Consider the following 16,105-nt stretch of genomic DNA (forward strand, 5'->3'; position numbering starts at 1 on the left):
GGCCCGACTGTGTCTGCCTTGTGTACCTTATTCCCTTCCAGACCAGGGGCTGGGCACCTGGTCGACCTCATGCAACAGCTGCCACGTGGAAGAGTGCATTGCAAGCACGTTTGACTTTAATTTTGTTATTTTTCATTACTAACATACGTTACAAGATGTGGCTTTGTAGTCCGTCAGACCTAGGTTTGAATCCTAACTCTACTACTTTCCATGGGACCCCAAGTTAAGCTCTAACTTTTCTAAGCCCTAGATTTCCCATCTGTAAATCAGTCACAAGGTACCCACCCCATGGCATGTCTGCCTCAGGGATACTGAATTAAAATGGAGTGGCGAGCACAATGTCTGGTGCATAGGAGATACTCAAAAAATTGAATTTATTATAAAAGCCTCCCACCGTTTTGCTACCTTTGACTATGTCATGTGTCTCAGAATGATTCAGAAAGGGCCTAGCATCTGTGAGGCTGGGCCCCCATAGAGTGAACCACAGCCAATAGCTCTATTCTCCCTGCTGACTTCAGTCTGCTGTGTGGCAGTATAATAGCCTACCCTCTCTGGGCCTCAACGTCCTCTTAACAAAAGCACCATCAGGCCCTTCAGAAGCTGCTGGAATCCCGTGAGGACTCAGTGGAATCCACTGAATTCCAGAAGTAACACTGTTAAATTTATTTTGATGTATTATTTTTCATCTTTAGAGGGCCCTGGCAAATTGTCTGTAATTATTTTTATTGTAGGACTCTACCGTACCTCTTTAAATGAGTCTAGTTCTTAGTAATGGAGTAGGGGCAGAGTAACTGGAATAAACACAGGTTTCCTTCAAGCCAAGGGTTCCATCCTTGCAAAGATGAGTTTCAAAGCTTACCCTAGAATCCTGAGGCACTTTGGCCAATGGCCATCTCTTGGCAAGGGGATGGGGTCCGCCTTGGGTAGCTACCCCCAGATCGCACAGCAAGCATGACCTCTACTCCTGGCCTGAAAGGCAGCAAGCTCAGTACACAAGCTGTTCTCCTCGTCTCTCTCTGCCCCTCCTTCTGATCCTCTTCCTCCTGCATCCTGACCTCATAAAGCAATCCCAGCCAACGAATGTGGCAGCAGGGGCCACAGTGTCCAGGTATAGCCCATCCTGGGTAACACTCACATTTTAAAAAGGACCTCTGGGGGACAGGCCTTAAAGCAAAGAGGTTGATCAAAGGGTGGGAACTGATTGACATCAAAGGGTGGGAATTGATTGACAGTGGTGGAGAAATAGGAAGAAGGCTTGAGAACAGGTGGGTCTCTAGGCGGCTCTACCTTCCATGTCTGGTCATCGCCTGGTTTGCCTAAGTGTAGAGATCTGACTTGGCCTTGGACTATTTGTTGTCACCTATGGAGAACTAAGGAAAGGCGAAGCCTTGGGCCCCCCACTCTAGCCGGCCATTTAAAAAAATGTCTCTTGACTCAGCACGAGCACTTTCTCTTCACGCAGCTGGGAGGGTCTGGGTGCAATGAGGCAGCAGAGAGCACAGATCCCATTGCCTGGGGATGGGGGTCAAAGCCTAGTTCTACCGTGTCCTAGCTCTGCGGCCTTGGACAGTGGGCTCGGTCTCTCTGAGCTTCACTTTCCTCATCTGTAACTGGGGAGTAATAATAGGACCCACCCAGGGAATTCAAGGAGCTAAATAAGCAAGGCATTCAGAACAGCACAGAGCCATGGCTATTGTTATTCAGTTTCCAAACGTATTCTCTGACTTCTGAAAGTGCAGAGACACTCAATGGGACCAAAGAGGACTGGGGAATGAGGGTTGATTTTTCTACTTCATAAGTCAAGTCAGCTCTCCTCTGTTTATCTCACCTTATTTCCCCTGATATCCCCCCCACCCATCAATTCCCGACATTTTCCACTTCAAGCGCATTATATTCCGGGGATAGGCAGAACAGCTGTGCAAAAAACAAAAGCCCGTGACTGTTTTTTAACTCCAAAGGCCATGGAGCCGGTTCTAAAGTCAAGGGTCAATATCTAAGACGATTGGAATATAAGGTACACTGAGGTGACCTGAAAGCAGCTGGAAGACCCACTGCCCTTCAGATTTCCCTCCAGTGCGTGTGTCACGGTCCTTCACATTCCCACCGTTAGACTCACTTCTCTGGGTTCAGGGTATCCACATGGGCCCTTGTTAAGTCATGGGCAGTGTTCCCATAATGGACTGTGCATCGGAATCCCTGGGGCACTAGTAAATTACAGATGCCCGGGATTTCCTCCCCACAAGACTCTGATTCATAAGTGTGTGCCGGAATTTGTAAAGCGACCCAGGTAGATCGTGTGATCATGAGAGGCTGGGACACCCTGTTCTGGTTGAGATCACTGAGGTCTGGGGTCAGGATCTCCAGGTTTCTCCCTCAGCCTGTGCAGAAGAAACCAGAGTACAGGCCCCAGAAAGTCATCTTGTCTGCCATGAGGATTAAACCTCTTCCTTCCTCCAAGGGACTGTGTGAGGATAAAATCAGATGAGACTCGAAAATGCTTCCGAAACCGTACAGACACATAAGGAACCGTTTTAAGGGAGTATAGGAAATCAGGCTGGGAAGGGGAATGCAGGCCTGGTTAGAGTGTCCTCAATGTCAGGTAGAAGCAGGGGAACTTGATCGAGCAGGTAGAGGAGTGGCTATGACAAAGAGACCATTCCAGGAAGATTAAGCTCATGGTATCAAACATGGCAGACAGGAGAAGAGAGAGGCTGTCGGCAGGATGCCGTCTTAGGGAGTGATGAGATGACATAGTGGTAGGAAACAAGGAAATAAATCATCTCTACGGTAGAGACTGGTTTGCTGTTTGTCAAGCCTGCTTCCGCTTTTCCTGAAAACACAGCTCAGTGACACTTGAGTTCTGGACTATGGAAAGAGGCTGGAAGTGATTTGGCCACTTCCAGGCAGGGACCATGCACGGTCTCCATGTGATCCTCCACGTCTTCCCCATGACGCTCCATCCTTCCCCCTGTGCTGGTCGAATGCAGAGTCCAGCAGAGGAGTTGGCAGCCTTAGGGAGTGGCAGGACCACAGGGCAGAAGGAGCCAGAGGAAGGAAGATCGTTCACCAAACCCTCCACTGAGCTCTTGTGGGAACAAGGTGATGGGTGCATACTGACCAATACAATGCCCTACACTTAAACAATGAAAACTCTAGTTTACGAAAGAAGTTCATGTTTCTGATTTTATTTGACCCTTATAATAATCCCACCAGACAGATAACACCTTCTACGTACTCCTAAAGTACTCCAAGGAGGAGAGGTCACGTAACCTTCCCTACATGGCATCCTTCTCTCCCGAAAGTCCTGTGGTCCAGCCCTGCTCAGAACCCTTTATCTCCACAGGAAAAATCTGAGGCATTTGTGATAAAGGACCACAGACATATGGCTCCTTTGGTTTCCAAGGCAAAAAAACAAAGACAGAGTGGATGCTAGATTTTATGATATGACTACAAAACACCACAGAATCCAAATGTGAAAATGAAAAAAAGGCAGGTGAGACTGCCCCCCCACCCCCCGCTGCAACCACCCACCTGCTGTGTTTCCTGGGTCTCTGCTCCCTGTCAGCTTTGGGAAGCACAGGTGGGCAGTGAGGGGAGAAGAGCCTTGGGCTGAGTCAAGAAGTCTTTATCTGCTGTCATGCCAATCTCCCAAACTGAGTTTTTAAGCAATGGTAACTGGAACGCGGTTTTCACTTCCTCTGCGTTCTAGGTAATGGGTTCGCAGTTGGCGTCCATTCACTACACACCCTCCCCTCCTTCACCTTTTGTGTTATCTCCAGTCTGATACTTGAGTCTTCCCCGCTTACCCTAGAATAATGATAAACTGAAGTGGAAAACATCACCTTGAGCTCCGTAGAGGTTGGTATAGGGTATAGGGTAACCAGCACCAAACTTCTACACACCACAGCCTGGGGGTCACCCAAGACACAGTGTGATGAACTCCACTTCAGAATACCTCTCCTTAGATACAAAGGGGCCAGGCACGCCACCTTCAGATTATTAAGTACTTTCCTCGCTTTTAAAATATAATTGCCCCACAAGCAGGAGGTAACACATGCGATCTTCTGCATTTTAAATAAAAGCCCAAATCGCTCAGTTTGCCTCACGATCCGACCCAAACTTATATATCTGTCTGCCTTCCGCACATCCCTTCACACGCTTTGCCAAAGAACACTAGAATGCTTAGTTCTTCTAGACACTTCCTGCCTCTACAAGCCATCGTCCATACGGTTTCCTCTGTCTGGGACATCATGTTTATTTCCTACCGCTCTGCTTCTTCATCACCTTTGCTAAATCCTCCTGGGCCTCATTCCTCCCCCTCAAATGGACATTTCCTAAAGCACAGTCCCTACCTCTTTACCCCTTCTCCAAGCTCCCTCGTCCAGGGAACCCATGCCTTCAATGGTGGTAGGAAGGAAACACAAGTTCAAGTCCACACCCCTAGCCTGACCTTTATCTCATTGTTAGCTCTGGTTTTCCAGCACTCCAATGGCCATCTGCCCTCAACTAGCCTGCCATCACCTCAAACAGAACAGTTCTAAAACCAGAAGATTAGTCTCATTACCAACAACAACTCCCTTCCTCGCAGCTCTATTTCTATCCTAGATCCGTAGGGTTTCCAGGTTAAAAAGGAACCGTAAAGCTGAAGCGCAATTCGTTCATCTGCACTCAATCCACTTACAGCAGCTTGGACAATAGTGGTCAAGCCCATCAACAGCATCAGCATTCCAGACCTGGAGACCAGTCTCTCCAGAGGTGAACTGACCATGAACCTAAACTGGGGCCCCCCTCCTGTGTTTGCACAGGCTTCTTCCAAGGTCTGTGCTCGTTCTGCACCCACGTCACTCTTGCCCAGCAGGCTCTTCCTCTCGGCCCCAGCTTGGGCTCACGGTGGCCTCCCCACAGCAAACCCTGGAGGAGCCTCCCCCACCCCCACCCCCCCCCCGCCTCAGCTGCAAGGCTCTCCTTCTTCATAAGCACCGCGAGCACAGTCATAAGAGCGAAGGCAGAAACAGTGGCAGTTCACGCGTCGTCTCGCTTCTCTTCCTTAAACCCATAAAGCAGGTAACCGGAAATGTTAGACTGTGAATTTATCCGACAAGAGGGGGTCAGACCACATGACTTCTAAGAGGTTTTTCCCAATCAGAAATTCTATGATTTTATGATTGTTGAGCCCATCTTACAGAAGAGGAAGCTTGGCCTTAAAGAAAGCCACACAACCAATACGCAGCAGAGCCAGACCTGGAATCCAGGTTTTCTTACTCTGAATTCATCAATCTTCCCACCACATCGTGCAAAATAGCATAGGAACCATTCTAACGAAGCAGGGACCAAATCAAGCTCCTACCCTGGGTAGAACCCTCTGGTAACTCCCCATTACTTACCAGGGGTCAAAACCCACTTCCCTGCCATTCAAAACCCCTTCCCACTGCTGCGTTTCTATCTTATTTCCGACTGTGGCCCTCCACATACCACTCCCTTCAGCCAACCTTGTATACCCACTGGGCCCCGCACATCCTCTCCTCCACACTGTTTCTGGACCTGACGTGCTTTCCCACGCCTAGTCACTCAGTGACTCTCATCACTCTTCAGAGCACAACTCAGGCCCCACCTCCCCGCAGACTAGACCTGGAGGCCTCATTTGAGCCACATGGGTCCCTTCATCGGCTCCCCTCATCTCATTTCCTACCACTCACGGGGCATGATGTTGGCATTTTTACTCCTCAGCTGCAAGTTCATGGGCTGCTGAGACCCCATCTTCTTTGATCTCCCCTCCCTGATTTCAGCTTTCACTGAGGCTGGCACAGAGTAGGTGGCTCCATAAACATGTTTGTTAATTGGTTAATTGATTGATGGATTGTTTTTAATCTCTTAACTCCTTGCATTTCTTATCTTACTAATACTTCCTTCATGCCCAGCTTTTTAAATTACTTGTCACTCCTATATCATAAAAAAATTACAAAGGAAGAAAAGCAAGTTTAAAAGAAAGGTCAAAAGCATTCCTTTCCTCCCTTTTCTGGTTTATTTAGGGCCGATCTGGGGTGATTCAGGCTAATGAGCATATTTGTCTCAGCCTCCTCCATCCCAAGAAATGCACGCTTCCAGTGGAGAGTCGACTTTCTCTTGCCCTTTGGATCCTCCACTGGGCAGGTTCAACCCTACTTACCCATGATCTAGGCCAGTGGTTCTCAACCTTTGACGAATCCCAGGATCACCCAGGGGTAGATGCCTGGGACTCACCCCCACCTCCTGAATGTGAATCTCTGGGGACAGGGCTGGGCAAGTCCATATGAAAAAGCTTTGCAGTGACTTTTTCATGCCCCAAAGGTTGTAGGCCAGTGGCCTAGCCATTGTTCACCGTGAGCGCTGTAATAAACATAACTCAAAGAACCTTCCCGAGCTAACAGAGCTAGAGGTGACTTTGTTTTAGGGTTAAAAACTCCATTTCTTTTTACCAGAAAGAATTCATTTTACTTCTGACGGCAGATTATCTATCTTATTTATCCTTAAAGCACTTCACATCTCAGAACTAAGATACTCCCTGAATAAATATATGAGTGTGCAAAGTAGAGTCTCACTCAGGGAGCTGGCAGAGACACTTCCTTGGTAGTTGGAGCTGACCCCTCACAAGCAGCGTCAGATCTAAGATGCCCCCGGGGTGGAGACTCACACCTTCAGGAAGCCCATGCTTTAAACACTTCGCATCTTCACTATTTCTGGTCTTCCAGCTTCGATGAAAAAGACAACTGAGAATGTCTCCTGGGTAACAGTTTTCAAAGGTACCAGATACTGAGAGTCTCTTATGTTTTTCCTATAGTCCAGATAGATAATACACGTAAATGTGTGTGTGTGTTTTCTAGGAGAGTAACCATGGCTAGGTAGAGCTTGAAGTTTGCAAGCAAGTGAGAAAATCTGCATAGAGATCCCAGGGGTCCTCTTGGAACTAAAGGACCTGGACTCCAGAGCCTTCTCCTTATTGAAGGGTCAAAGTTGTAGCACCTATGGATGAGCCGGGGAGGCCCCACCTGGAATCCAGTGACAAGAAGGGGATAAAACCCCGGAAGTATCATCCCCATGGAGCTGAAAGGGGAGGGGCCAGTGCAGCACCCCCAGTGGTTTGATGCATCCTGGTCCAGCCCCTCGAGCTATGTGGGAGCAACTACAGGAGGAATCAACATCTCTTGAGTTGGAAGAATCCACCCATTGGTCAGAGATCTACACTCTCCCTGTGGTTACATTACTTCAGACAGTGGCCTGTGGGGGACTCCAGCTCCTGAAGCAGCAGCCCTGTGGGAGGCAATCAGATCCAGAGACAGCTGCCCTGTGCTTGGGCCCCCAGCGGCCTTTGTCCCGGCTCCAGCAACTAGGCAGCAGAACATAGGATTGAGTGTCTGACTTCTGGGACACATCAAGGAAGGAACATGCAAAGGCTTGGCTTCTCACTTTTTGGGCTATACTGGGCCTGCAGAGGAGGCTTTACTTAGACCCCAGATTCATACACAGCTTGTTCAATGCTCACACTCACCGCAGGAAATAGGTATTGCCATTATCAGTAGTGGTAAGAAAACTGTGACCCAGAGAGGTCAAGCAGCCTGTCCTAGCTCACACAGCAGATGACCCTCAGTCTGACACCAAAAACTGCACTTTTCTACTACCCCTCCTGTCACCACTCATGTGGGCCCAGCATCTGGAATCTCAAAAGGAACCAAGAATGGAAAGCTTTTGACCTGACCGTCTAAATTGATGGGCTCTTTGCCCTGGGTGGAGAGAGCCACCAAACACCCAGAGAAACAGCCCAAGCCGGCAGGGAGGCAGGACCTGACACCACTGGCTGTAGGCTTTAGCATCTTGAGACCCTCAGTCCTCACTCCCACCACCTGCCAGGGAACCTGGGACGTGTATGAGTCGCCCTTTGACATTAGCACTCCCATGGATGTGTTACCAGGTAAGGATGCATTCGCTGACACAGCAGGGCAGATGAATTGGTGTATTGGATTATTGACCAAAGGTCAAAACCAAGAGGTAGTGGGAAAGAAAAACAGTGGCATAATGTGATAAAAGGAACTTCAAAACCTGATAAACCCATGCTTGGGCAGGTGACCAGGCAGCCAGTGGGCAGCTGGGGTCTGAGAGGCAACACAACAACATTTGATCCTGTCTGTTCTGGAAGTCAGATGACCAGACCACGAGTCACCATGTCTTGACTTGTGCTCTGCACCACTGTCAGAGCCTTTCGGACCACTCAGTAAATGAAAAGACTAGTCATTTCCATCAGACAATCAGCAGGACTCCGTTCTGTTTCCCCCAGGCTGAATTGATGATTATTTACTAGACCGACCCCATGCACGGATTGTTCTGGAGCCCTGCAGATAGGGCTTTAGAGTCCGTCAGCATCTGTTCACGGAGCACCGGTTGGCTGCAAGCTCTCTATCAACAACGCTCCTGATCGGGATGACCACGATGCCCAGAGGCTGTTAGAAGTTCTAGACATTCATCTGCACTAACAAGGCCGCCTAGTTCGGCTGTGGCAAAGCTGACTGCCTCGGGACCCGCCTCTGGTGAGGACGCAGTGGCTCTCCACCAGAGCTGCACGCCGGAGTCACCTGGGGGTGTGGGTAAAAATACCACTTCTGGGTCCCACCCACAGAAACTCTGCTGTAATTGACCTGGGGAGCAGCCTGGCATCAGGAGTTTTAAAATCTCCCCCAGATGATTTGAATATGTAGCCAAAGTTGAGAACCACTGGTTTCTGTTGAAACTCACACCCTTGGCCCCAAGAGACATTTGTTGCCAACTGGTGCACCATGATCACTTCACTTTGGTGGCTTTCTACCTCCGGGGTCTAGGGGTGGGACTGGGGGCGAGGGAGTCGATACAGATGGAGATCTAACTATGCAGCACATCCCGTGTTTGTCTTCCCAAATCACTTTCTGTTTTGCTTTTATTTCCGTGCTCTTTCTTCTTTCAATAAACCACACTCACTGCCACTATCAACTCTAACCTGTTGTCCTCCCTTTGTGATCAAAGTCCCAGCTGTGTATGATCTCATTTATTCTCAAAATAGCCCTGCGAGTGAGGAATCAGCCAGGCCATTGTTCTCTAAGGCAAATCAGGGACCTGCAGATCAAGAAAGGTTCTATCTGCCATGGAACTCATATCCTTATCGAAGTCCATGTGTTCATGGCAATTTCCAATTTACAAAATGCTTTCCTCTATTTGTTCCTGTGGCATCCTCACAGCCAGTCTGTGGGGGAGGTATTTTCATAACCAGGGTGGCCACACGTCCTGCACAACATCGGTGACACCTGTTGTCCCAGCCTAACCATTGGAAGCACCTCCTTTCTCTCTCAGAAGTGTCTTGGTTTGGACAATTCAAGATACGGGCACCTTATCTGTAAACACCCTCTTGTTTTAAGAGGGGTGTATTGAGACTCATACACTTGTTCATACACTCTGAACTTGTTCAGAGTCACTCGACAAATGAGAGGCAGAGACAAGATTTGAACCCAGGTCTCTGTCTCCTTTTTCCCATCCACATTAGCTGGGAAATGAGAGTCAGAGCTGACCTCCTCAAACCTCTGTGATCTCTTAAACACCCCCATTAGAATGTTCCCTGGACGGGAGAGACTTGGAGTACAGAGCAGGGATGGGCAGGAGCTTTGACAGTGTTTTATGACCACATTAGAATGGACTAGTAAGTTGCCAGGAAGTGTCATCTTGGAAACACTTGAAAGCCTGACTTGGCAAAAGAAGGTGCAAGACCTGACATATGGGTGTTTGGAAAAGAGTAAGAAATTTAGAGTCTAAACTGCTAGTTGAGGACTGGATCTGAATGCTATTTACTGCCATCTACTTCTGGGCATTTCTCATTAGCTCCCTGAGCACCTGAGTTATTCAACCATAAAATGGGACAAATCATCATCCTTAGTTCCTGAGGTTGTTACAGGGAGAGCAAACGGCCGCTTGCCAAGTGCTCTGACAGCATCACGTCTCAAGAGGTACCTGGGAGCCACATTTATTTGTTTACATCACTTTTCCTGAGTCAACCAAGGCTCACGAACAAGGATGCTGGGAATCTGATGAGATAAGGTATTTGAATGCGCTTCCTAAGTCCTAAAACGCTGCCATTTAGTATTATTATTAGCAGCGGCAGTAGTAACAGATAATGATTATCAATTGATGTGGCACAGAATCGTATGTCCTTGAAACTCTGGATTATGGAGGTTTTGAATGACACACCAGGGGACAGGCCAGGTTTGGGGGGGAGTCCCTTCATGGAAGTGTTGAAGATGACCACATCACAACTCTTACTGGGTGAGGCAAGCCTGCCTGGGAGGCTTCCTAGAAACCAACCCGCTGGGCCTGCAGAAATGACCTCGGATACCTGACCCCTTCAACAAGAAGGACTTTCTTCTCATGGGAATCATACAGCTAAGAGACACGGCAAACTATGGAAATGCCTGATTCTATAAATCAGGACATTGCTTCTCTAACACGAAACCGTTCAAAGCCTGGGCAGTGTCTTTATTTTCACAATTTTTTTCAGCCTTTACTTGTCCCTGTAAATGATAACTACTAACCAGAAGCTCAAAACGGGGGTGGGGGAATCAAAAGAGCTTTCCTATCTGATTTTTTTGTTCCCTCATCAATCTGCTTTCTGTACTGACCAAGAAGGCCTGCCTGGCTCTCATGGGTTCCTTTCCTTTAGGGAAAAAAAAACAAATGACAGCACAGGTACTTTAGAATTCTTGTGGGCACCGGGGGCTGCGAAGTGAGATTTCTATACAAATGGAGAAACCCTCCAAGCTGCCAACATGAAATTCAGAAGGTGCAGGTAGAATGGTCTTCTCACCTAGGAGCGGGGCAAAGGGCTCCTTTGGCTCTAAAAGAGTCAATTTGTGTTTCAAATATCTTTCAGGAACTTGACACCGTGAAACTACCTGCTCCCAAGGAATCTGAGAAAGTCCTAGAATAGCTTTCCTCAAGAAGAACAGCAAGACTCCTTGCTCTGTAAAAGCTCTCCGTATTCACTCCCTAGACCGCAGGCTTGGACGCTGGGGGTCAGGGCAGACCTGCCGGGCCCTGGGTCCAACACTGCCCAGCCTGGGAGGACAGGACCTCTTTCATTACCTGGTCTGCCAGAGAGCCTGGAAATCCTCCCAGAGGGGTCCCAGAAACCAAATGAGGGAGACAAAAGCCTCATTTGGGGGGAGAGAAACAGGTTGAGGAAAGTAAGTCTCACTAAAAAACAAATGTAATATCTATGGATAATTCTGAAAAATAACCCTCCAAAATGAAAAAATCCAGCGGAAAAAATTTAACAAAGCTTCGTGGTAGGCTGGGCCAACTGAGAGCAATTTCCAAGTGTAAGGTAAGTCACAACTGGTTTATTATTTTTTAGGTGTCAAAAGGTACCGAAGACCAAAAGGTCATACAGATCTTATACTTTCTGTGAAAATCTATTTGCTTAATTAGTTTGTATTAGATAAGGATCCTTTGGCCAAAGCAAATTTAAAAGAAGTGTATATTCCCCATCCCTGGGGAATATATATGCCTTTTAAATTCGGCCAGGAGGCCCCTGACAGGCACCAAGTTCTCTTCCCTTCTCAGTTACCTGTATATGTCTAGGGAAATTGCATTCTGGGGGTTTTTCCCTTTCGTGAAAGGTCTCAGCGCTCAGGCAGCCTGCCGACGCCCCCTCCCCCAAGTCCTGGCGACTCTGCACCGCCCCGGAGGCAACTTCCCTGCGCCTCAGGTTTCCCCGCTTCTGCTGCACGAAGACCTATCAAATGTTTCTTTCTTATTACGCTCGAGGACCGGGAGACGCTGCCTCGGCCTCCATCCTTCCCCCTCCAGGTTGCAAAGGAAGTGCAGCAGGTTTGGATGTTAGCCCGTTTCTGCCCAGGGAGCGAGGCAACTTAATTTAATTTTTTCCCCTGTGCCCCTTCCTCCCAGTCTGCCCCAGGTTACCCTTAGCCTTTCCTGCTACAACCCCGCAGAAGCAGAATTATGACAATTACAGTAATGTGGGCGAGTGGAGTGTTTGGTTTCTGCTTTGCAGGTCACAGAGCAAGAAAACGTCTTTGTTTCCTTTTGCTTTTCTTTTAATAGCTCTGAGTAAAAGAGAAAAGGGGGATTTTAAGAAATGTTATTTTTGCTTTGCCAAAGGTCATATTATTAGTAATGCTTTCTTTTCTCCCTCTTCCTTCCCCTCACCCCCCAATTTTAGAAGAAAGTTTCAGGGGTCCAGCCAGGTTCCTGCCATCTCCCTGCACCTGGAGATGCCCCTCAGGACAGGCCCAAATCGCGCCGGGGCAGGGTGACGGCTGGTCCTGCGGCGGGTTTGACAAACTGCCTGGCAGACTCTCCGAGAAGACAGCCACCTGCCAGACTGCACCTGACTCCATCCCTCCCGGGAGCCCCGAAGCAACAGAAAGGCCACCCAAGGGACCGTCAGGGCTGGGCTGCGCTCCCTGGGGAAGGTCCGGCGTCCCAGAGCGCTCGGCGCCCCGGGCACGTGAGCCTCGAGCCTGGCTGGAGGCGCGGCAGGTGCTGCGGCGCCGGGACGCCGACCTACCTTCACGAAGAGTTCGATCTCGGGGTCCCTGTCGTCCCCGTTAGCCGTCGCCGCGTCCGTCATGCCGTCGGCGCCCGGGGCCAGCGTCCCGGGCCGGGGAGGCGCCACCTCTGCGGCGCCCGGGCCAGCGCTCCTGCTCCTGCCGCTGCTGCTGCCCGGCTGGGCCCCCTGCGGAAGAAGTTTATCTCCTTTAATCTATTTATCTAGTTTATCTCCTTTAATCTATTTCTCCAGCCGGTGACAGCGGTGCCTGAGAGATCGGTGCCCCGGGCGATCACACGGAAAGGAGGGAAGCCAGGAGGGGACAGGGGGGCGGCGAGGGAGAAAGGTGGGCTCAGGGATGGGCGGCAGGTCCTGAGAGCAACAAGTGCCGCGCGCTGAGAGGTGTCACCGGATCCGCGCCCGGCAGCGATCCCGCGGTCGCCGCCCGCGCCCAAAATAGCCGGCGCCGCGGGGCGGGGTCAGCCCCGGCGGGCGGGAGGGAGGGGCTCCCCGCGACCGCGGCCCCCGCCCCGCACCCCAGGCCCTGCGGGGCGCGCGCAGACCGGCCGGGCGGCAGCGCCACTGGGGTAGGAGGATGCCCTGGGAAAGGTAAAGGGGGATGGGAGTGGGGGGTGGAGAGGATGAGAGAAGAGAAGAGAAGAGAAAGGAAAAATGGCTTTAAGCTTTACGTTCATTAACGAAGCATCACCTCCTCCAAGTTACTTTCCTAGCAGCGTTACCCACGAGGAAAGCCCCTTCTTGCCTTAGGGATGCTCAGAGTGGGGAGAGCTGAGCTGTGGGTAGCGGGGAAGAGAACGGAAGGACCCTGAAAACCATGCATTGGCCATCCTCCTGCTGGATCAATAGAGTAGGGCTGGGGGGAGGGGGAGGCAGGGATGGGCAGGGGGTGGTGCGTAAGGTAGAGAGAGAGGTGAGCTAGCCCAGTCGGGTGCAGCCAGAGCCAAGATCCTGTCCTTTAACCTTCATGGGCTGGTTTTCTTCCTCTTTCTTTCATTCTGTCTTTTGCATTCTCTTCTTTTTTCTTTCTTTTCTATTCTTATTTTACCTCTTTTCTCTCTCTCTCTCTTTTTTGTTTGTTTTTTTTGTTTGTTTGTTTCTTTAGTGAAGTATAATACACGTGTGGGGGAAAAAATGCACATCTTGTAAGCGGACAGTTAATTAAGTTTTCACAATCTGAACCCATCCATGAGACCAGCACCAGATGAAGAGGTAAAATGTTAGCTACCCGCCCAGAAGCTCATCCTGATCTCTCCTCTCTAGCTCTCCTCCCTCTCCACGGCTCTCACCCACCTGGGGTGAGATTTGTAACAGCACAGGGTAGTTTTGCCTGGAATCTTACAATAAACGTAGTATATACTCCTCCGTGTCTGGCTTCCTTTGCTCACCAGTACGTGGGTAAGATTCATCCATTCTGCCTTGTGTAGTTGGAAACCACCCATTTTTATTGCCTCAATTTATTTATCCATTCTTCTGTTGATGGACATTTGCATAGTTTCCAGTTAATGACTACCATGGGGCTGCTATGAACATTCTATCAAAATCCTTTCACGACATATGGACACTTTTCTGTTGGCTATATACTCAGGAATGGAATTGCTTGGTTCTAGAGTATTAGAATGTTCTTGAATAAACATTGCCAGACAGTTTTCCCAAGTGGCTGTACCAATTTACATTCCCACCCTCCATTTCTTTTAAAAACAGGTGCTAAGTCTTTTGCATCTGGAATCTGGTCAACTTCTATTTGTGTTCTTTGCCTTCTCTTTCGCTGCTCCTGTCTGTGGTCTTTCTTGCCTTACTTACAAATATATATTTGTTCCACAGCTTTCTAAGAAAAAAATTAATCACAATAAAAATAAGTAATACTTATTAGGTACCAGGCAAAAAAATGCTAAGCACTCTACTTGTCTTAACTTATTTAATTTTTACAGATAGTGTTATTATCCCAATTTTACAAGTGGGGAAAGTGAGGCACAGAGTTATTTAAGTAACTTGCCTGTAGTCATTCAGCTAGGAAATGGTGGAATCAGGATTTGAACTCAGACAGACTAAGCCCATGCTTTTAACTACTCTACTAACTGCCTCTCTCAAACTTCAGGCACACTGGGTAAGGCACTTTGGAGAAACAAAGGCACTGCCCTGGTCTTAATGTAGATTAAAATCTATTTCAGGAGAATAGTCCCATGAGAGGAAGACTAAGGCTGCCACACATGGCAGATGGAGGGGCTACATAAGTCAGCATGTAGAGAGATTATTCACCACAGTTGGAGTGGCCAGAAAGAAAGACCTCATAGAGGAGAAGGCACTACAGCTGAACCTTCCTGAATAGTCAGACATCTGATAGGCAGAGAAGATGGCAAGGTATCCTGACCACCCTTTATGGCAGGCTGTTTCCCCATAAACTTCAAGTGCAAATGTCTCCTACTCACTGAAGAAAACAGTCACCAAGCCTAACTTGCAGCCCTCATGGTACACTATAGCTTCATCAAGGTGAGGCTTAATTGCTCTCCTCCTCCTTGTGGCCTTACATCACCAAAGCCTTTAGAGAAGCAGTCACCTTCATAGCTGTACCTTCCAAGCCAATGACTGCATACTCTGGGAAGGACAAGGTTACAGAGGGAGACTGCTACGTTCACTGCATGCCACACAGATTCATCACTTTCCTGCTCTGGACAGTGGACAATATTCACAATAGCAATGTGAAAGAGGTAAACAAAATTATATGCTAAAGTGCCTTTGAGGGTTTGTTTTTTTTTTTTGAATGAAAGATGCTTTACACATGTGATTATTTTCTTGGCTATGAGCTAAACAATGTGTGGTATGACCTCTACTTTCCCTAATCCCAAACCTAGCAGAGTTAGCTTTTATTTCATCTTCTCCAAAGATCTACCACTTACTGAAAAAAGGAACAGTTCCCTTTTAATTTCTAGATAATACCTCCCATTTGGACATGCCTGCAGATAACTGATAGTTTTGATCTTATAAACTTTCATTTTGCAAAAAAAAATTTCTTCTTTGGTTACAAAATATTTCTAGTTTTTAATTCCACATTCTGCTTTAGTTCATGACAAAAACGACCTTATTTTGTACCCTTTCATGTCAAAGCATAATTGGTTAAGCAATTCTAGCTTTCTTCAGAGAAACACTTCCCTGATCATAAGACTGTACTTCTAATAATCATAGTTTCACAAACTTGTTGCAAGTTTTGGATAAATCCTTAGTAGGAAAGCACTTCAAAAACATATTCAATGCTCACTTTAGCAGCACATATACTAAAATTAGAACAATACAGCAAAGATTAGAATGGCCCCGATGAAAGGATGACATGCGCATCTGTGCAACACCCATATTTTTGTATGATCGTTGAAGTAAGAAATTATAACATATGTGATTGGGTTTTCAATATATTCGATTTAATGATATGACATAAAGGGTGAAGGCAAAGGAATTTATATAGCTGTAATGTTTCTATACTTTACTTGAAGTGGTGAACTATGAACTCTAAGCAGATTGAGAAAAGTTAGGTAT

At 48.1% G+C, this 16,105-nt stretch overlaps 1 protein-coding gene and 1 non-coding gene across 3 annotated transcripts in view; one reads left to right on the forward strand and one right to left on the reverse strand.

Annotated features, from left to right (window-relative positions):
• Positions 1-16,105, reverse strand: part of CLIC5 (chloride intracellular channel 5) — a 158,731-nt gene that overhangs the window by 91,368 nt on the left and 51,258 nt on the right. Inside the window, exon 1 of one of the 2 annotated variants that reach the window (XM_068558472.1) lies at positions 12,578-12,974. The exons of the other annotated variant lie outside the window; for it this stretch is intronic. Coding sequence (XP_068414573.1) covers positions 12,578-12,640 — 63 coding nt within the window. The 5' untranslated portion in view covers positions 12,641-12,974. Of the gene's footprint in view, positions 1-12,577; positions 12,975-16,105 lie in introns of those variants that run through there. 2 annotated transcript variants of the gene reach the window in all.
• LOC137774295 (U6 spliceosomal RNA) lies at positions 15,826-15,931 on the forward strand. The gene has a single exon (XR_011075824.1). It is a non-coding gene; the product is annotated as a U6 spliceosomal RNA (small nuclear RNA).

This window comes from Eschrichtius robustus, chromosome 12 (genome assembly GCF_028021215.1).
Source record: "Eschrichtius robustus isolate mEscRob2 chromosome 12, mEscRob2.pri, whole genome shotgun sequence".
Classification (NCBI taxonomy): domain Eukaryota; kingdom Metazoa; phylum Chordata; class Mammalia; order Artiodactyla; family Eschrichtiidae; genus Eschrichtius; species Eschrichtius robustus.